Source organism: Mustela nigripes, chromosome 2, assembly GCF_022355385.1.
Source record: "Mustela nigripes isolate SB6536 chromosome 2, MUSNIG.SB6536, whole genome shotgun sequence".
Lineage (NCBI taxonomy): Eukaryota > Metazoa > Chordata > Mammalia > Carnivora > Mustelidae > Mustela > Mustela nigripes.
The window spans coordinates 9,745,417-9,767,681 of NC_081558.1; the positions used below are offsets into that span (position 1 = coordinate 9,745,417).

The 22,265-nt window shown below is 48.2% G+C and overlaps 2 protein-coding genes across 3 annotated transcripts in view; one reads left to right on the top strand and one right to left on the bottom strand.

The window, feature by feature from the left end:
• The window catches only part of RFX1 (regulatory factor X1), a 30,326-nt gene extending 26,219 nt beyond the window's left edge, over window positions 1-4,107 (bottom strand). For both annotated transcript variants that reach the window (XM_059389197.1, XM_059389196.1), the window contains exon 1: window positions 3,875-4,107. The gene's annotated coding sequence lies outside the window, so the exon portion shown is untranslated. The remainder of the gene's footprint in view (window positions 1-3,874) is intronic.
• Window positions 4,108-19,529: 15,422 nt separating this feature from the next.
• Window positions 19,530-21,951, top strand: RLN3 (relaxin 3). The gene is made up of 2 exons (XM_059389204.1): window positions 19,530-19,742; window positions 21,256-21,951. Exons 1-2 carry the CDS (start codon window positions 19,550-19,552, stop codon window positions 21,468-21,470), a joined length of 408 nt encoding a protein of 135 aa, XP_059245187.1. The 5' UTR covers window positions 19,530-19,549; the 3' UTR covers window positions 21,471-21,951.
• The last annotated feature ends 314 nt before the right edge of the window (window positions 21,952-22,265 follow it).

Sequence of the window (22,265 nt, forward strand, 5' to 3'; positions counted from 1 at the left end):
GATAATATGTAAACAGACGAACATGGTTATGTGCTAATAAAATTTTATTTATAGACAATGAGATATGAATTTCACATAGTATCACATGTCCTGACATTTTATTTGGGCCACAAAATTTTCTCTTTTAATTCCTTCCTCAATCATTTAAAAGTATAAAAAAAATTATTCTTAATTCACAGGCCACACAAAACCAGGTGGCAGCCACAGTTTGCTGACCTCTGGTTTGGATTCCAGATTCTATAACTGAATGGTTTATGTCTTGCACAAGGCCCTCCCAAGGAAATGGAAAGAAAACTCCCTTTCCTCATCTGCAGAATGGCTCTCTTGAGGAACTTGCAGTGGAATAGGGAAAATAAATACAAGGATATAGGTTTCCTTCATCTTCTATATCCAGTTAGTTTTCAGGACTTCTCAATGATTCCTTCAAAATAGATCCTAAGGCTGGACACTTCTCTCCACCTTCATCAATACCCTGCTACTCTGACCAGTCTCCATCTCTTACCCTCCAACATCCTCCTTACTGGCTCCACGCTCCACTCTGGCCTCTATAGTCCTTAAGATCCTTTGAGGGCACCTGGGTGGCTCAGTCGGTTTAGCATCTGCCTTTGGTTTGGGTCATGAACCCAGGGTCCTGGGATCAGGTCCTGCACTGGGCTCCCTGCTCAGCAGGGATTCTGCTTCTCCCTCTACCCCTGCCCTCTGCTTGCACTTTGCTCTCTTGCTCTCTCTCAAATACCTTTTTTTAAAAAAAAATAAGATCCTTTGAAAGCACAAATCCTATCTTGTCGCCCATCTATTCAGAAGGCTCCACAGCTCTTATCACAGAGACGAAATAAAATCCAGAGCCCTTCCCAAGCGTTATGGGGCCTTGAGGTCCTTCCTATCTCACCTTGAATGTTCTAGTCAAACTGGCTCTTGCTCCTAGAATGCTCCAGGCCTCCTCTGCCTCAGGACCTTTGTACCAGACTCTTCCACCTGACTGACATGCTCTCCTCACCTCTACCCCCATTCTCTGCTGCTGGCTGCTTATCATTCAGATCTCAGCTTATATGTCACCTTCTTGGGTCTCAGGTGTACTCTCCTCCCCCAACCCCAAGTACTCTGAAGCACACACTCCTATTTTGTTTTCTTCCAGGCCCTGTATTTCCTTGTTTGTTTATTTTCATATTCATAGTTCCCCTTTCCTCCATGACCAGAGATACAAGCTCCTCAATAGCAGAGACCCTGCCTGCCTTGCCCATTACTGTACCTCCAGCTCCTAGAACACTGATGGGCACACAGTTGGAGCTCAACTTTTACTGTCAAATACGTGTCCCCATGCCAGGAGCACCCTGCTAGTAAGTGTCAAAGGCCAGTTTGAGTTTACCAATTGATGAGCCCTTGTGAACCAGTTCCTGCCTCCTGCCTCTGCCGGCAGCAGGCTTCAGCAGCAGGGGTGGCTGGTGCCCAATGGCCCAGAATGGGGCACCCAGCCCAAGAAGAGCACTGTCCGGTGGCTATCTGCAGACCACGTCCCTGGGGAAGTCTGTCTGGCCCATCCCTGAGCTATTGAGACGTACATGGAGAGGGAAAGGCAAGGACTTCAGCTCCATTCCCACGACACCCACACCCCTGGCTCACCCAGCTGCCTCTTGGAAGCCTTGGGGCTGAGTCTGGGCCCAGGCCCAGGAGAATTTTTCTTTTTGGCTACTCTCCTAAAGCGGCAGAAAGGCTATTCAGGATCAGGGGGAATGACATTTTCTCACTAGAAACTGGAGTCCTGGTATCCAGCTTCCTGGGATCTCTGTCATCTCTGTCATCAGCCCACACAGCCGAGCAAGTGAGTCAACCTTTTAAGCCACTAGGCTCTCACCCAATTCAAAATGATAAAAATAAATGTGAGCGGTGTAATTCAGAGAGCTGAGCGAGAAGGGCCAATCCTGAGAACAACAGTGGCAGCTAAGAGCATCTGAGCAATTACTAGGTATCTGATGCTCAACGTGTATTCTCTTACGGGATCCATAACAGTGATATGAGCTCAAAATGATTACCAATGATCACTGCCCCTAGCTTAGACAGGGGGAAACTGAGGTCCAGAGAAGTAAAGTAATGCATCCACAGGCACACAGCTAGAAAGCAGTTGATTGTTTCCAAAAGCAAACCAAACCAGTGCTCTCTACCCTCGTGGAAAGACCCCTTTGGGCTTGGGCCCTTCAAATACAAAAGTTACGGCAGGGGAGAGGCAGTTAACAAGACTAGGTGATCGGTAGTATCACCTTCTGCTCAAAGTCTGCCTTTCCAACAGGTGATGATGACCTTTCAGGCAGACCTGGCATTTCCATATTGGTACTGAAAATTAATCTCCACCCTTCCTAAGCTTCCAAGGGGTCCTGTCTCCTCTCAAAGAGGACCTGGTCTAGAAAAAGTCTCTGGAGAAGTGAGACACTCCCCCACGCAACCTGATCTCAAATTCTTGAGGGAAAGCTTTAGGAGAGCCTGAAATAATTCTTCTCCTTGAAGTTTAATGATTTTAAAAGAAAAAGGCTGAAATTTGCACACCACCACTCTGCTCTGCTGATGCCAAGCTCCAAAGCAAGACAGAGAATAAGCAAAGTGGACTTGGCCCAGCTGGCTGTTTGAAAAAAATAAACTCTTCCTCAAGCTGGCAGATCCTGTTGCCCGGCAAAGCAGTCGCTCAGATTCTCCTGTAACAAACATGGAACACTTCCCTTTCCCTCTGATCTTGATGTCCTGCGCCTGCCCACATGGCTCTGGAGGCCGGTACCTCCTCAGTGACATGTGACCCGGTTGACACCAACTCGACTGACACAAAAACATGTGTCTGGCCAAGAGAAGCAGTTTAAGAAATCTAAGAAACTTCCTCGGCGCCATTTGCTAACCATCCCCAGAAGGGTAGAATGGTTAGAAATCAATCCAGCTCCAGAAAACAAATCCTCTGCTCAGGGACACCAGACCTAAGAGCACAGCCCACGGAGAAGCATTCGAGTTTCTGTGCTGTCTCAGTCACCCGAGATCACTCCTCCCTGCCATGGGCTCCGATTTCTGCAGACTAAATCCTCCCGGCGAAAGCCATATTCCTAGCCCACAGCTTCTCCACGAAACTTTGTTCCCCTTTGCCTTCTCTCAGAGAGAAGGCAGATTTATGAGCGGACAGCGGTGTTTGAAATTAAGATTAGCTAACAGTTCTATCAAACCACATTCAAAAACAGCACATGGGGTAAAAGTTCAAAGATGAGCCCTAAAGAAATTTCTGAAAGGAGTCAGGAGTCCCTGAAATGCAGAAAAGGGACGACAGCAACGATTCTCCCCACTTCACAGGATGGAAAACTGAGGCCTGAGATGTGGCACACACTGTGTACTGGGAATGACTGGGCAAGGGGAGGGGGGATTCTAAAGCGACGCGGCCCAGGTGGCCTCCCATCCCTTGGGCACGCTGTAAGGCCCAGGCGGCAGCTGCCCCACCCGGTTCCCCCCAAGCCCCCGGAACCCGTCGGCCCCGCCCACACCTACGACCTGGTCCCGCCCACTCACCTCGGCCCCGCCTCGCCCCTCCCTCGCTCCCATTGGCCCAGCCTCCCCAGGCCCGCCTCTTCGCACCTCCCAACATATAAAAGCCCCCCGCCCCGTCCCGCCGACCTCCACTCGCCGCCGGCCTGCTAGCGCCCGCCCCTTGCGGGGGCTGGGCCCCGGACCCCAGGGGCGGGTGGTGTCGCCCCAGCCGGGCCCCGGCCCCCTCCCCCACGGCCCCGACAGTCGCCGCCGCCATTTTGACCGACCGCCCCTTCCCCCCGGACTATGATTACAGCGACACCCGCCGCCTGGGCCCCGCCGCCGTCCCTGGCCCGGCCCGCCACCCTGGGGCCGCCCCGGTTACCTCGGCTTCTTCCTACTTCTGTCCGCAGAAGGGCTTTCCAGAGGTCTCGGAGGCGATGTTGGGAGGGGGACGGAACGTGCCGGGGTCCCTGGGCCGGGTGGGGGGGGTGGGGGTGGGGGTCGGCCGGGCGGTTGTTGTTGTTGACTCGCGTTGCCGGGTTGCTTGGTCGCCACGACTACCGTGGCTATGGCGCCTCCGTTTCCCTCACCGGGGCAACTGTTGCTACCCACCCTACACACGTCACTGGCGGGGGCGGAGTCCCGGGTGATTGGCGGCGCCGAGAGAAGTGATTGGACGGGGCTAGGTCCTGCTCCTAAACTATTGGTCCCAAGTCACGCTTTTCAACACACTCTCGACTTCTCAGAGCTCTGATTCATCGGTGTGCATGTCCATCAAAGGAAACTGAGCCCTCAAAGGCAGGAGAACCCGTCACTCCCGCAAGGAAGCCGCGGCCTAAGAATAAAGGGGTGGGGTCTGTGAGGTAGGGATTGGTTTGCGGCTGTAAAACCTGCCTTATGTTTCCCCTAAGGGGACGTCAGTCTATTCCAAAGGTTTGCCGCGCTCCCTGGCTGGGAACCGTGCGCATGCGCGCTACGCAAGGCCAACTGGGAATGGTAGTCCGCTCTGCGTACTTTAAACGCCTTACCAACTGTAAAAGGCGAGAAAGGAAAGCGCTCTTCCTTCAGACTGCTCGCTTCCCCGGCGGGTCAGTTCCTGGCATCGCGCGCTTACGTCGCGGGAGGAATATGGTGACGTGTCCTGTTCTTCTGTGACGTCAGCTGCGGGGGCCGGGCTAGGGGTTCGATGACGTCACGGGGCGCTCTTACCCTACCCTCATTGCCCTCTGGCGGTGGGATGGTCGTGGGGAACCAAGGTGGGGTTCGGTCCCAGATCCCGTCCCCTGAGCAAACTTGCCCCGCCGCCCCACCCGCGGCCACCTCTGTCTAGACCCGGCCTCCGCGCCTGCTCGCGCTTCCCCGCCCTCTCCAGCCGGGAAAGGTCACAGCTGCCGGGACAGCCGCGGCTATCTCGGCCCCGCAGGCGGTGCGGAGGACCCTGGGAAAGGTCTCCCGCAGGCGGTGGATTTAATTAGAGGCTTCCATCGAGGGCGATAAGCAAAGGTCGGCACCCAGCCCCTCCGGGGGGACCTCCGGTTGCCCTTCAGGGCTCCACACCCCATTGCGCTCCCCAACACCGTACTCCTCGCCTCCGTTTCCGCCGGCGAGAAGAGACAGAAGCGGGTTAAGATTAGGGTGAGCGCGCCTCGGGCGCCAAAACTCAAGATAAATGACATTCTAATCCACTATTTTTTCCCAGTATTTTTTAAGTATCAAAATTAACGGGGAAAAAATCCATGAAGAGCAAAATACCGAAATTTCAAATAAAGGTAAGATCCGCCAGGACTGAGATTAAGGTAAGGTGAGTCATGCAAGTGCAGGATCGGATCTTGTCTTTTACTTTTTTAAAAACAAAAACGTATTTTAATCATTGAATTTTTTGGCTTTAATTTTGATTTTCCAAAATATTATCTTGATAAGTGAGGGTTTTGGTACCCCGCTCTTCAAATTTTGCGCCCTCATCTCCACCAGAAGCGGTGGGGAAAATAAAAGCCAAGACTCAGAGCCCATGGATCTAATTCGACTTCGGCTGTGTGACAACGAGACAAAGTGTCTCTATCTCCGAGCTTGTTTCGTGGTTCAACCAATTTCACATTTCCTGTGTGCAAGGCCCGGGGTGTAAAAGTAAAGAAAGCAGACAGATCCTTAGACCTTGCATTCTACCAGGGGAGACACAATCATTAGTGAAATTAATACATGAGATACGTTTCTGCGGGCTATAAGAGCACCATAAGAGGATGTGGGGAGGAGTGAGAGTCCGTGCTGTAGCCTGAGTCCCCAGAGGAGGGGTCAAGCAAACTGAGCGTGGGTAGTGAGAAGCAAGCCCCATAAAACCCAGCTGGAGGGAACTGCAGAGGCAAAAGCCAGGCAGGAAAGGAACAAACATCTGGCTGGGGGAGAATGAGCAAAGAGAAAAGTGGTCAGAGGTGAAGTCAGAGAAATACAGGTAGCCAGATGACTTCTCGGATATCCTCCCAACAACTCAGCAAAGTGGAATATTCCCCCCACCCCCAACTAGCTGGGTAAACAAGCAGCATCTCAGAGGGGGAAGGTGCTCCCTTGGGATCACAGGACTGGAGGCAGCAGAGCCCAGACAGCCTGTCTCCTTTTCTGGGACTTTCCAATGTGCTTTCATGCCCCTGGATATGAACCTCAAAGGAAGAAGCGATGCAGCAGCAGTCCCAACCTGCCTGGAAACACTGGCTGAGCCCCAGCCCTGACAAGTTCCCCCAAGAATTCATGAAACTTCCAGGCATAAGGTGTCCAGGATAAAAACGAGCTGGCAGAGCGAGTCACTCAGCCCTGCAGCTGCTGTGCGACAGGTGGAGGTCGCAGGGCCAGTCCTATGGGGAATGGGGACTAGAAGCTCTATTTCCATCTCCCCCCCATTTCCCCACCTTTCTGGCATCCCTAAGCCCCAAGGTGGGCACAGCCAAGCCTGAAAATTATTTCTTCAATCACAAATATTCATAAGCCTTTGTGGCAGGGAAGACAGTGTGGGCTAGAAATGTTCTAATTTTTTTTTTTAATCTGATAGTACTTGCATGGGTATATAAAGATACCCTGAGCGCTCCTTTCAAAGACCATGTACTTGGGGCACCTGGGTGGCTCAGTGAGTTAAGCATCCGACTTTTGATTTCAGCTCAGGTCATGATCTCAGAGTCGTGAAATCAGGCTCTGTGTAGGACTCTGCACTCAGTGTGGAGTGTGCCTGTCCCTCTCCCTCTGTTCCTCCCCTTGCTCGCACTCTCTTTCTCAAGTAAATAAAAATAAAATCATTAAAAAAATCTGTGCACTTTATGTACATTATGCTCCAATTTGAAAGTTAAAAACACGTACTACACACATTATACTATTGGAAGTGGCTGTTTGACCAACGCCCCTCAGACACACTGGTACTTAAAAGTAAGGGATTAAGGATGGTCTTGCCTCCCCGGTGTTAGCTGTAGTGGTCACTAACAGCCCAAGAAGAATGCCAGCTTAAAAATTTAGGAGGAATGGGAGAATTAGAAAAATCCCCATTTTCTGAAGCACCTGGGTGACTCAGTTGGTTAAGCGTCTGCCTTTGGCTGGAGTCGTGATCCCAGGGTCCTGGGAGTGAGCCCCACATCAGGCTCCCTGCTTGGTAGGGAGTCTGCTTCTCTCTCTCCAGCTCTCCCGTGCTTGTGATCCCCCTCGCTATTTTTGTCATAAAAAAATATATATTTTTAAGATTTTATTTATTTATTCAACAGACAGAAATCACAAGTAGATAGAGAGGAAGGGAAGCAGCCCCCCACCCCACGCCAAGCAGAGAGTCCAATGCAGGGCTCAATCTCAGGACCTTGGGATCATGACCTGAGCCAAAGGCAGAAGCTTTAACCCACTAAGCCACCCAGGCGCCCCAATAAATAAATAAAAAATTTTAAAAAAGAAAAATCTCCATTTTGCAAAAGTTGAGGAAATAATTGATTTTGGCAGTGATCATCAGTGGGCATTATAAAGGGTCAGGGGAAGGGATGATAGGAAACAAAACACGCACCGGGTACCGGGTGGCTTGCTGGATGTAGAAGAGTGGACTTCATCACGGAAGCCAGACTGTCACCAGCGTTAGTTGCAATGAAGCTCTGCACCACAGGAAAGGGACCTGTGGCCTCAGAAGTAAGTTCACAATTTCCCCTATGACACATCTTGCCAAAATGTTAAACCTGACTCTGATTAAGTCTTTCAACCTAACATCCAGTTTGCACAAAATGGAAAGAATAGAGACAAATGTCCACATCAGGGGTCCCTGGGTGGCTCAGTCTATAGGGCATCTGACTCTTGGTTTTGGTTCTGGTCATGATCTGGGGGTCATGGGATCTAGCCCCTTGTCTGGCTCTGAGCTCAGCAAGGAGTTTGAGATTATTCATCCCTCTCCCTCTGCCCCTCCCTGCTCCTCTAAAATAAATAAAATCTTAAGACAAAACCAAAAAAAAAAAAAAAAGCAAAAGAAAACATCAGGAAGCAACAGATAAATCCAGAGCGGGGGGGGGGGGGGTCTCTTCAATAAGTCAGTCCCGGAAAAAAGGAGTGGGGATTTTCCAGGGCTAAACTGCTCTTTGTGGCGAGGGACTGTCCTCTGCATCATAGGATTCTGGGCAGTATCCTGGCCACCATGAGATGCCAGGAGCACCCTCCCTCTCTTGCCAAATTGCTCTGGCTAACATTTCCAGTACTGTGTTGAATAAAAGTAATGGCAACAGGTACCCTTCTCTTGTTCCTATGTTAGAAGACAAGCTTCCAGTGTTTCACCAGTGAGTATGATGTCTGCTGTGGGCTTGTCAAAGATGGCCTTTATCATGTTGAACTATTTTCCCTCTATGCCCAGTCTGTTGAGAGTTTTCATCATGAAAATATATTGAATTTTGTCAAATGCTTTTCTGCATCTATAGAGATGATCATATGACTTTTATCATTTTGTTAATGTGGTGTATCACATGATTTGCAGATACTGAGCCATTCTAGCTTCCCTGGAATAAATCCCTCTTATTCATGGTGTGTGATCCTTTAAATGTATTGTTGAGTTTGGTTCACTAATATTTTGGTGAGGATCTTTGCACCTGTATTCATCAGGGATATTGACCTATGATTTTCCATGTGGTTATTAAAACTAAAAGTAACTAAAGTAAAAACGCAATGAACAATTTAGTTCCTTATTCCTCCCGAACTCATTTCAAGCACCCAATAACCACATGTACCCTGTGGCTACCATGTTGGAAAGCACAGATATAGAACACTCCCATGATTGTAGAAAGTTCTATTGACCTGGGATGCTCTAAATCAATCCCGAAAAGATGTTTCAGAGACCCAGGAAAACTTGAATATGTGTGTGGTATAAGACGATAGTGAATAATGATTGTACATTTGTCTTTGTGTAAATGTCCTTATTTTCCAGAAGGGCATGCTATGGTATTTAGAGATGAAAAATGCTGTCATAAGGTTGAAATGAAATAGTGTGTTTAAAACACCTAGCACAAAACCAGGCACCCATCAAATCCTTAAAAAATGTTAGTGTTAATTAATATAAAAGTTTGGAGAAAGGGCAAATTGGGAAAAATATTTACAATGCATCTTACAACCAGACAGTAAATCTCCTTCATATATAAAGAACCCCTCGAAATCAAGAAGAAAAAGATCAACAACCCAAAAAATAATGGATAAAGAAGGTGGCCAGAGAGGAAAGAGAACATTATAATAGTTCTGGAACATATGGAATATGTTTCACGCCACTTGTGGAAGAGAAATGTAAATATTCTCCGTTCTGACATACCATTTTCCATCCTTTATACTGGCAAAAATCCAAAGGTTGATACATTCTGTCAAGGAGGCTATAGAGAAACAAAAGTCTCATTAGTTGCCAGAGGGAGTGTGAATTAATCTATCCCCCAAAGGGAAAATTTGAAATGTCTATAAAAAGTACAAATGCACAGGGGCGACTGAACGGCTCAGTCAGTAAAGCCTTGGACTCTTGATTTCAGCTCAGGTCATGCTCTCAGGGTCATGAGGTCGAGCCCCACTTTGGGCTCCAAGGTCAGCAAGGGGTCTGGTTGAGATTCTCTCTCTGCCTCTACCCCTCCCCTTGCTCTCACCCTCTCAAATAAATAAATAAATCTTTAAAAAAAAAAAAAAAAAAAAGCACAGTGCTCCTGAGTGGCTCAGTTGGTTAAGCAACTGCCTTTGGCTCAGGCTGTGGTCCTGGGGTTCCAGATCAAGCTCCGTGTCTGGCTCCATGCTCAATGGGGAGTCTGCTTCTCCCTCTGACCCCCCCACTCCCACATTTTCTCTCTTTGTCTCCCTCAAATAGATAGATAAAATTTTTTTAATAAGTAAAAATAAAAAATAAATGAGATTTTTTAAAAGCACAAATACATATATTCTTCAAGCCCGAAATCTCACACTGGGGAATTTTTCCACTGATACACTCGCATATGTGTGCACTGATGTGTCTACAAAGTTTTTCACTGCAGTGTTAGCTTAAAAACAAATGGATGGGAAAATGTCCATCTCTGGGAGTGAAATTAATGAGGGGGCATCCACACAGCAGAATACTATGTAGCTGTAGAAAAATAACAAAGTGTACAGAGAGAGTTTTATTTATTTATTTTTTTAGAAGTCGGGGAGGAGCAGAGGGAGAGGAAGAGAGAGAATCTTAAGTAGGACCAGCGTGGACCCGGATACAGGGTACAACCAGGTACAACCCTAAGCTCAGGTACTGAGCCAAAAGGTAGAGTACTGACTTAGGTACAACCCTAAGCTCATGACCTGAGCCAAAATCAAGGGTTGGATGCTGAACTGACTGAGCCATCCAGGTGCCCCTGAAGAGAATTTTGATAAGAGGAGATCTCCTGCATTTATTAAGTGGCCAGGGGGTGGGGGAAGCAAGGTGTAGCAGAGTGTGTGAAACAAGCTACCTTGGATTGAAATTGCACGTGGATGAACTCAAAAACATTGTCCTAACTGCAAGAAGACAGACTCTAAAGGACAAATACCGTATGAGTCTACTTACACAAGGGAAATAGAATAGGCAAACCCAGAGACAGAAAGGGTAGATGGCGGGCATCAGGGGCTGAGCGGAAGTGTGGGGGAAATGGGGAGTTAGTATTTAGTGGGGACAGAGTTTCAGTTTGGGAAGACGAAGAGCTCTGAAGATGGATGGTGGTGACGGCTGCACACTATACATGTGATGTATTTAATGCTACTGAATGAGACACTTAAAATGGGTTAAAGTGATATATTTTATGTTATGCATATTTTACAACAATAAACAATTTTAAATGCTCCCTTTTATGTAAAGACAGGTGTGCGTGTAGGGGGCGGATAAGAACTTATATTCATATTTGTTTGTACAGGTGCATAGAAATTCTGAAAAGATAATCAGGGGGTGCCTGGGTAGCCCAGTTGGTTAAGCAGCTGACTCTTGAATTCAGCCCAGATAATGATCTCGGGGTTTGGGGACTGAGCCCCACATCTGGCTTCGAGCTCAACAAGGAGTCTGCTTGAGAATTCTCTCTCTCCTTTTCCTTCTGCCTCTCCCTCCACATGAGCATTCTGTCTCTGTCTCTCTAAAATAAATAAATCAGGGCGCCTGGGTGGCTCAGTGGGTTAAGCCTCTGCCTTCGGCTCAGGTCATGATCTCAGGGTCCTGGGATCGAGTCCCGCATCGGGCTCTCTGCTCAGCGGGGAGCCTGCTTCCTCCTCTCTCTCTGCCTGCCTCTCTGCCTACTTGTGATCTCTGTCTGTCAAATAAATAAATAAAATCTTTAAAAAAAAATAAAATAAAATAAAATAAAATAAAATAAAATAAATAAATCAGGGACCCCTGCGTGGCTCAGTGGGGTAAGCCTCTGCCTTCGGCTCAGGTCATGATCTCGGAGTCCTGGGATCAAGTCCCTCATCAGGCTCCCTGCTCAGTGGGGAGCCTACTTCCCCCTCTTTCTCTGCCTGCCTCTCTGCCTACTTGTGATCTCTCTCTCTCAAATAAATAAATAAAATCTTAAAAAATAAATAAATAAACAAATAAATCTGGAACCCCTGGGTGGCTCAGTTAGTTAAGCATCTGACCTAGGCTCATGTCATGATCTCAGGGTCCTGGGATCAAGTCCTGTGTGGGGCTCCCTGCTCAGTGGGGAGTCAGTGTGTCCCTCTCCCTTTGCTTCTCCTCCTACTTATGTTCTTTTTCTCTGTCAGATAAATATATTAAAAAATAATAATTTATTAATATAAATAAATAAATTTTTTTTTTTTTTAAGAAGAAGAAGGAAAGAAAGATACTCAGGAAATCAAGAGCAGTGGGTTACCTGGAGGGGAAAGGAAGGGTCTGAGATTGGGAAGGAGATATTGCAGCTAAACATTCTTATACTTTTTGTGGGCACCTGGGTGGCTCAGTGGGTTAGGCCTCTGCCTTCGGCTCAGGTCATGATCTCAGGGACCTGGGATCAAGCCCCATATCAGGCTCTCTGCTCAGCAGGGAGCCTGCTTCCCTCCATCTCTGCCTGCCTCTCTGCCTACTTGTGGTCTCTCTCTGTCAAATAAATAAATAAAGTCTTTAAAAAAAAAATAGAGTTACATTCTTATACTTTTTGTTTCTTTTTTTTTTTTTTTAAGATTTTGTTTATTTATCTGACAGAGAGAGATACAGCGAGAGTAGGAACACGAGCAGAGGAACTGGGAGAGGGAGAAGCAGGCTTCCCGCCAAGCAGGGAGCCTAGTGCTGGGCTTGATCCCAGGACTCTGGGATCATGACCTGAGCCTAAGGCAGACGATTAATAACTAAGCCGCCCAGGAGCCCCACACTTTTTGTTTCTTGATGCACCAGAATGTACTGACCATTCAGAAATAGGATTAGTTAAGAACTTTGGAGAGAGTGGCTTTGTTTGGGATTAGTAAAAGTTGGGTGCATTTTTATGCTGACTGAAAACAATGATGATGAAAATAATAATAATAATATTGGGAGCATATAACATTTCCAGATTCTTCTTCTTCTTCTTCTTTTTTTTTTTTTTTTTAAGATTTTATCCATTTATTTGGGATAGCGAGAGCATGAGAGAGAGAGCATGAGCCTGAGTACAGAGGGAAAGAGAGAAACAGACTCCCCACTGGGCAGGGAGCCCAGTGCAGGGCTCAATCCCAGGACCCCAACATCATAACTTGAGCCAAAGGCAGATGTTCCACCGACTGAGCCACCCAGGCACCCCCCGATTCTTCTGTATTAGTTTCCTACAGCTGCTGTTACAGTTTGCCACTGTATTGGGTGGCTTACAAAAACAGAAATTTATTCTCTTACAGTTCTAGAGCCTAGAAGTCTGAAATCAAGCTGTTAGCAAGGCCATGCTCCCTCCATCTCTAGGGCAAGATCCTTCCATGTCTCTTCCAGCCTCTGGTGGCTCCAGACATGACTTGGCTTCTTCATGTACATCATTCCAATCTCTGCCTCTGTCTTCCCATGGCCTTGTCTCTTCTGTTTGTCTTCAGCACCTGTCCTTGGATTTAGGGTCCAACCAGATAATCCAGGAGGATCTCATCTCTAAGTCCTTAATTACATATGCAAAGACCCTTTTCCCAAATAATATCATGTTTCAAGTTCCCGAGGGTGAGCAGACAGAGCTATCTTTCTGCCGGTCACATGCAATCCACTGCATTTCAGTGTGTGCTATGCGTGGAGCTGAGCGCTTTGCAAAATGTCACTGAAGTCCCCGAACAGGCCCATGAAGGACATATGCTTATTAACTCCATCTTCCCAATGAACTCAGAGAGGTGTCATGCCTGGCTCAAGGTCACAGGGGAACTGGAATTTTTTTTTAAAGATTTTATTTATTTATTTGACAGAGATCACAAGTAGGCAGAGAGGCAGGCAGAGAGAGAGGAGGGGAAACAGGCTCCCTGCTGAGCAGAGAGCCCGTTGCATGGCTTGAACCCAGGACCCTGGGATCATGACCTGAGCCAAAAGCAGAGGCTTTAACCCATTGAGCCACCTAGGTGCCCCTGGAATTTCTTTTTAAGATTTTATTTATTTATTTGACAGAGAGAGATCACAAGTAGGCAGAGAGGCAGGCAAAGAGAGGAGGAAGCAGGCTTCCTGTTGAGCAGAGAGCCCGATGTGGGATTCGATCCCAGGACCCTGAGACCGTGACCCAAGACAAAGGCAAGAGGCTTAACCCACTGAGCCACCCAGGCCCCCTGGGAGCTGGAATTTGAATGCAGCTCTATTGGGCTCAAAACTCGGACTCTGTGTGAGGCACAAAACAACCTTCCCATTCTGAGCCAGTCCGTCACAATCAGACAAGCCGCCATTACGTCCTGGCGTGACCTTTCCCAGCCTGTGAGCTAGGCACTGGGGATATGGAGAAAAGGGCAGGAGGGTACATCTCTGGAGGGTCTCCAGGAGAAGAGGAGGTGGAGGGGAGTCTATTATTCATCAGCCCTTTCAAAGCAGTACGATCAGATATGACTCCTGCCTTCTGGCGCATCGCCTTGGCCCAAGACACCACAAAGGGCAGACGAGGCCAGGAGTTTGTCATAAAGAAAAGGACAGCGGAATAAACTTCGAATCCAAAGGGTACGTGTCAGGTAGAAATGACATTTAAACAGCACTTACTGCCTGCCACAGAGGGTTTTAAGATGGTCTCATTGATTCATTGAGAAAACCAAGGGAGAGAGAGGTTAAGTGACTTGCCTGTGGTCACCCAGCAGGAAAGAGGCAGAGATGGAGTTACAGCCCAGCGCAGCCCTTCCCCAGAGCCCCTACTGTTGTTTGTTTAAGTTGGGCTGAAATTGATAACATAAAATTAACTGTGTTAAAGCGAACAATTCGGTCACGTAGAGTATATTCACGATGTTGTACCCACACTACCTCTGTCCAAAACATCTTCACCCCCCAAGTTATACCCAGTGGTGATTACTCCCCATTCTGTCCTCCTCCCAAGCTCCACTGGCAACCACCAGTGGGCTTTCTGTCTCTATGGATGTGCCTGTTTTGGGTCATTTTAGATCAACGGAATCATGTAATATGGGACCTTCTGGCTCTGGCTTCTTTCTCTAGATGTACTGTTTTCAGGGTTCATCCACATTACAACATTATCAGGGGACATCGGGGTGGCTCAGTGGGTTAAAACCTCTGCCTTCAGCTCAGGTCATGATCTCGGGGTCCTGGGATTGAGCCCCGCATTGGGCTCTCTGCTCAGCGGGGAGCCTGCTTCCTCCTCTCCCTCTGCCTGCCTCTCTGCCTACTTCTGATCTCTGTCTGTCAAATACTAAAATAAAATCTTTTAAGATCTTATTTAAAAAACAACATTATCAGAACGTTATTCCTTTTAGGGGGACCTGGATGGCTCAGTTGGTTAAGCGATTGCCTTCAGTTCAGGTCATAATCATTGAGCCCCACATAGGGGTCCCTCCTCAGTGGGAAGCCTGCTTCTCTCTTGGCTTGTGCTCTCTCTGTCAAGTAAATTAATAAAATATTTTTTAAAAACAAGAACTTCATTCCTTGTCATGACTGACTCGTATTCCATTGTGTGGGTCTACCACATCTGGTTTACCCACTCATCTGTTGATGGGAATTTGGGTCATTTCTGCTTTCTGGCTGTTGTGAATAGTGCTGCTATAAACACATGCATGCAGGGCGCGTGGGTGGCTCAGTGGGTTAAGCTGCTGCCTTCAGCTCAGGTCATGATCTCAGGGTCCTGGGATCAAGTCCCACATCGGGCTCTCTGCTCAGCAGGGGGCCTGCTTCCCATCCTCTCTCTCTGCCTACCTCTCTGCCTACTTGTGATCTCTCTGTCAAATGAAATAATAAAAAAAATTAAAAATCTTAAAAAAAATAAACACATGTGTACAAATGGCACTGAAGTGGTTAATTTGATGTATAGGAATTTTACCCCAATATTTTATTTTATTTAGATTTTATTTATTTGAGAGAAAGAGCATGCACAAGCAGGGGGAGAAGCAGAGGGAGAGGGACAAGCAGACTCCTTGCTGAACTCCCCAAAGTGGGGCTCTATCTCATGACCCTGAGATCATGACCAGAACTTAAACCAAGAGTTAGACACTTAACCCACTGAGCCACCCAGGTGCCCTTACCCCAGTATTTTTAATATTTTTATTTTTTAAAGGTTTTATTTATTTATTTGTCAGAGAGAGTGAGCACAAACAGGGGGAGTGGCAGGTAGAGGGAGAAGCAGGATCCCTGCTGACCAAGGAATGTGACATGGGACTCAGTCCCAGGACCCTGAGATTACAACCTGAGCAGAAGGCAACTGAGCCACCCAGACGTCCCTTATTTTTATTTTTTAAAATATTTTATTTATTGGGGTGCCTGGGTGGCTCAGTGGGTTGGGGCCTCTGCCTTTGGCTCAGGTCGTGATCCTAGGGTCCTGGGATCAAGCCCCACATCGGGCTCTCTGCTCGGCAGGGAGCCTGCTTCCTCCTCTCTCTCTCTGCCTGCTTCTCTGCCTACTTCTAATCTCTGTCAAATAAATAAATAAAATCTTTTTAAAAATATATATTTTATTTATTCAATTGAGAGAGCGAGTGATTGAGAGAGGAGAGAGCACAGGCCAGGGGGGGGAGGAGCAGAGAGAGAGAGAGAGGAGCAGACTCCCCGCTGAACAGGAAACCTGATGCAGGACTTGATCCCAAGATCCCGTGATCAGGACCTGAGCTGAAGGCAGATGCTTAACTAACTGAGCCACCCAGGAGCTCCCCACCTCAATATTAAAAAAAAAAAAAAAAAAAAAAAAAAAAGAACACTATTAGCTGAGAGGACCTAGAAACAATGCTCTGCCCACCCCATCCCCCATCCCCAGTAGTGATGAGCACAGCCAGCACCCCAATCTTGACATTTCAGTGCCATTCTCCAATAAAGGGAATCCAGACTCTTTGGGAAAGTGGCTGATTCTAGCTAGGACTGGGACAGGGAAAACACAAAGCAAGGCCCATATTTCTCATTGTGCCAGACAATAAGAAGCACTAAAAATCTAAAAAACAAAATCAGACAAATACTATGGAGTCATGTCAAAAGGACATTGCATGAAATGAAATGCTTAGAGCAAGGGACAATTGAAAGAGCTCCCAGTGGCCACAGCTGGAACAATTTGGGCAACAAAATAAATAACAATAGTGTTGCATTATAATCCAAAGGATACAATAACTGTTTACAAGTCCATACTGGCATAAATAAATGACTGGATAAACAAATAACTGGAGACAGAACATCTCTTCCTTCCAGAAGTCCAAATCATAAATAATGGTACATGTAGAAGGAATGGGGCAATGGAAAATTACTAATAAACCAAACGGACACCATGGGAATAATTTCTATACACACGATCCCCTCAGAATGCTAAAATCAGTGGGTAGACTTTAAATGGAAATGGGATTGGGACGCCTGGGTGGGGAAGTACGTTAAAGGTCTGCTTCTTGATTTCAGCTCAGGTCATGATCTTAGGGTTGTGGGATCCAGATGTGTCAGGTTCCCACTCATCGGGGAATCTGCTTGGGGTCCTCTCTCCCTCCCTCAACCTCTGTGCCTCCTCCCTCCCCACTGTGCCTGTGAACTCTCTCTCTCTCTTAAAAGAAAAAAAAAATTAACTCTTTAAAAAATAATAAAATAGAGGCACCTGGGTGGCTCAGTGGGTTAAAGCCTCTGCCTTCGGCTCAGGTCATGATGCCAGGGTCCTGGGATGGAGCCCCGCATCAGGCTCTCTGCTCAGCGGGGAGCCTGCTCCCCCTCTCTCGTTGCCAGCCTCTCTGCCTACTTGTGATCTCTCTCTTTCTCTCTCTCTCTCTCTGTGTGTCAAATACATCAATTTTTAAAAATCTTTAAAAAATAATAAAATTGGGACGCCTGGGTGGCTCAGTTGGTTGGACGACTGCCTTTGGCTCAGGTCATGATCCCGGAGTCCCGGGATCGAGTCCCGCATCGGGCTCCCAGCTGCATGGGGAGTCTGCTTCTCCCTCTGACCTTCTCCTCGCTCATGCTCTCTCTGTTTCTTTCTCTCAAATAAATAAATAAATTCTTTAAAAAAAATAAATAATAATAAAATTAAGGGAAACAGAATCTTCTCATAGCCTTAAAATGTTTCATCCCAAACATTTCTCAATTACTACACTTTTAACCTATGTCCACAAATTCTTCTAAAATGCTCCCTTTCCAAAAGGTCAAGATTAATTCCTCTGTCTTGGTGGGAGGCTGGAAATGTTTTCTGGCCCCGAGTCATGGTTTCAAAGTCTGTTTGGTTTGTGAAAATTCTTCCAGGTGTCCCCTTATGATGGGTGCATTTTTCCTTAGGTGTAGTCCCACTTTGATCAAAAGTTCAAATTGTTAGACTACAAAAGGAAATCAAAAAAGGAAAGAAAAAGAAACAAAGAACTATCTGTCTCAGGTAACACCCCCCTGTGAGTGTTAGAATTGTACCGAAAAGCAAAGTAGTGATGACTGATGGCAGGATGGTGGCTACCTCTGGGGAGAGGGCGGGGTTGTGAGCAGAGAGGATACGCAGCAGGGGGTATCTATGCTCCTGGCCACTTCCTACTTCCGGACCTGAGTGATGCTATCGTGGGTGTCCTGTTTATGATTCCTTAAATTTTACGTTCTTGTGGTGTCCTGGAGCCAGCTGACTCCAACCTGTGAGAACTGATGGTTAACTTTTCAGGACTTTGGTGACCACACTGACATCCCATTGATAGCTTGAAATTGACCAGAAATCAACAACTGCTACAAATCAGTGTCTTTTTTTTTTTTTCGGTCTGGAGAACCCAGTTGTAAACGTTTCCCAGCACATCACAGCTTCTCTATGTATATTAATTAAGCATTTAAAAATTATTATTATCATTTTTAAAATTTTTTTAAAAAAGATTTTATTTATTTATTTGACAAAGAGAGACACAGCAAGGGAGGGAACACAAGCAAGGGCATAGAGAGAGGTAGAAGCAGGCTTCACTGAGCAGGGAGCCCAATGCAGGGCTCTAATCCCAGACCCTGGGATCATGACCTGAGCCGAAGGCAGATGCTTAACAATTGAGCCACCCAGGCACCCCAAAATTATTATTTTTTAATTGTGGTAGAAATACACATAAAATTTGCCATCTTAACCATTTTTAAAACCCAGTGACATCAAGCACATTCACCATCCATCTCTAGAACTCTTTTCATCTTGCAAAATTGAAACTCTGTCTCCATAATAGTATTTTTTAATCCTTAAAACTTTCCGTTAGAGGGCATGGATTCTGGAGCCAGATGGCTCTTTTGGAATCTGCATCTCCACTCCCTGTCCTCCTTACTAGCTGAGCCTGGGCACCTTCTAGCACCACTCTGTGCCTCGGTTTCCTTGCCTGTAATATGGGAATAATCTTAATCCTAATCTCCGAGTCCAGTGGCTCTCAAAAGCATGGTTTCTGGACCACCACAGCACAAGCAAGGACTGGAAATGTGTTGCAAATGCAGATTCTCAGATGCTCTGTAAATAGGGCCCAAGAGGTTAAAGCCCTCTTTTAAAATAGGGTTTTAACAAGCCCTCCAGGAGATTATGAGGCTTGCTCAAATTTGAGAACCATATCAGAGGTTATTGGGAGAATCGAATAGATATAAAATACTTTGAGAGGTGCCTGGCCTTGCAGCACAGCCCATACTTTGGAAATGCTCATTATCATTGTTGATATTATTCATAGAGGAGGTCCTGCCCTATTGGGGGGGGGGGGGTGTCTGGCTGTGTCCTGTCTTCCAGTGTGGTGGGGTCTGGATTCCTGGTCTCTGCTGAACTGAGACCTTCTCGCCCTCTCCGTTGAAGATGACAGTGAGCTAGACCACGTCACTCCATCCATGGTTAAAGGTTATCGCTCGGTCCTGGAAACGGGAAAGGTCGGGGTGGGGGGGCCATGCCCGCATCCCCTCTGCTGAAGGAGATAAAGGAGGTCACTTGCCTTCTCCATGACGGGTGGGGGGAGCCAGGATGTATAAATTGGGGGGCCAGGAGGCAGCAAAGACACAGACACCCAGGGAAGTGCCTCGCTGTGCCCCAGAGTCACAGGTGTCCTGTCCAGCATGGCCAAGCGCCCGCTGCTGCTGCTGCTGCTAACTGTGTGGGTGCTGGCTGGGGAGCTGTGGCTGACGTCTGAGGCCCGAGCATCACCATACGGGGTGAAGCTCTGCGGCAGGGAATTCATCCGGGCAGTCATCTTCACCTGCGGGGGCTCCCGGTGGAGACGGTCGGACATCCTGGCCTCTGAAGCTACAGGTGAGGCTGCGAAAGGAGGGTGTGGGGGCAGGGGGTGGGTGGACAGTGGATGGAACACGGGATGGTCCAAAGAGCCAGGGACGGGGCAGAAGGGTCCTGTCCTACTACATGCAACTGGGGAAACTCAAAGCTGAGCAGAGGTGAGGGGAGCCAGTTAGCAGAGCTGGGATCGGGGAGGCAAGCCATCCACACCCTCTAGTCATCACAGAACTCACTGCTATTTCTGGAGCACCTGCCCAGTGTGAGCCTACCTTAAGGAAGAAGGCTGCTGCTTGCACAACTCCTAGGATGGGGGATGGGAGTGTGAGGTGAGACGCCATTTAGAAAACCACATTGAAGTGCCTTCTAGCCTCTGAGGAAGATAGCAGGGGGCTACACAAGGCCAGATTTTGCCACCTAGCAGGTGACTCTCCTAACGAGTTGATTACCCTCTCGGAGCCCCTTTTATCTGAAAATAGGAGGCACAGTCTGTAAATCTCCCAGGATGGTTAAGTGACGACACTGAGTCCAAAGCAGATACGGACACCATCTAAACCGGGTGGGGGGTCTCTGTCAGAGCTCAAGCGGGGGGCGTGGAGCTGGAAGACACACTGCCTGGGTTCAAGTAACAGCCCTACAACTTCATAGCTGGGTTTTCTTGTGTAAGATAGTCCACCAGATGGTGTCTCGGGGTTCTCGTCTGGAAACTGGGGATGATAACAGCTGTACCCACCTCATGGGGTTGTGAGGAATAAAAGAGTTAATCCACTAAATCCTTTAAAGTAGTGTCTGGCACACAGTAGGTGCTCAATAAATGATCAGTGCTATTTTTGAGTGCTTCTCATATGCCAGACACTGTTCGGGGCTTTTCTATGGGTATTAATGATCTCATCTACTCCATATAAAACTCTAGAAGACAGGAGTTACTACTACCCCCACTTTGCAGAGGAAACCGAGAGTCAGAGAAGTAAATTCATTTGCTCAGGATTGTAACTCAGAGAGACTGGATGGGTGCTTAGCTCTGCTCCCAAACACGCGTTCTTTTTTTTTTTTTAAGCACCCCATTTTATTATTTTTTAAATTTAGATTTATTTATTGATCTTAGAGAGAGAGAGAGAACTAGCCTGAGTTGGGGGGAGGAGCAGATCTGGAGGGAGAGACAGAATCCTCAAGGAGACGCCCCACTTCACCGAGTGAGGCTTGACCCATGACCCTGAGATCATGACCTGAGCCAGAATCAAGAGCTGGATGCTTAACCGATGGGAGCCATCCAGGTGCCCCCCAAAACATATGTTCTTAACCATCAGCTTCTCAATAAATAAAGAGTAGGAGAAGAGAAATGGCAAGAGAGGAAAGGCAAGCTCGGTGAGGTTGAATAATTTGCCCATCAAACCTGGAACCCAGGCCTGAATAGAATAAAACTTTGGGCTGTGAGGCTGCATCACAAGAATCCAAGTAGCTAGGCCAGCCAGACTGTGCGTTTGACAGAAGCTGAGTCCCAAGCACTAACTCTTTTCATCTTCCCACTTCCCAGATGCAGACTCGGACACAGACAGTGAGGGGGATGAGGCAGTAGCCTCCAGCGAGTGGTTGGCCCGGACCAAGAACCCACTGGCTTTCTATGGGAGCGAACCCGGCTGGCAGGGAGCTCCGGGGGCTCTGCGCGGTGGCCGCGATGTAGTGGCAGGTCTCTCCAGCAGCTGCTGCAAGTGGGGGTGCAGTAAGAGTGACATCAGCAGCCTCTGCTAGACCAGAGACCTGGCGGCCAGGGGCCCTGGGTCCAGCAGGGCACCCACCTCTGGCCTCTCATGCATTCATTCATCAGCAAGTCAGGTCAGGTGCTTGCACTTGGACACAGTCACCCCTAAATGACCCTGACCTTTGACCAGCCTATCCTGACCCTGAGCAAACTGCACCTACCTGGCCAAATGGGAACCTCTGACCCTGACCCCTGACCTCTCCCCAGGCCATATCACCTCTTTGCCTAGCCTGCACTGTTCTCTGCTGCTGTGGTGCCCCGACTCTACCCCAACCGATCTACCCCCATCCAGACCTTTGCCCACACTGATTCTCTTGCCCCAACTGTGGCCACCGTCTCCTGACCAGAGGAAATTATGCTCCTGCTCCAGATCCCAGCCGATGCCCACTCCTTTCACCCTGCCTTCCTACCCCTCCCCGTCCACCTGCTGGACACCCTAGAGCTGGTGGTGGGAGCCCTGGGTTCCTTCACATCCTGGGGTGGGAGTCTGGGTGGGAGGACGGATCAGAACCTTCTTCAACCCCCAAAATAAAAGTTCCAAAGGACTTTGCGGCGGCGTGCCTGTGTGTGTCACGGGGAGGGAGGATGCCGCGCTCGTCTCGGCAGTGCTCGGCGGCGCCCTGCAGCGAGCCCCGGGCCGTCCCCCCTCCCCTTCCGCGGCCGCAGCCGGCGCGGCGGGGGACTTTCCGCCTGGGAGGGAAGGGGCGGGGTCCCGGAGCGCAAGGTGCGGAGGCGGCTGGGAGCTGAGCGACGCTTCCCTTCGCCGCTCGCTGGTGGGGCGGGAG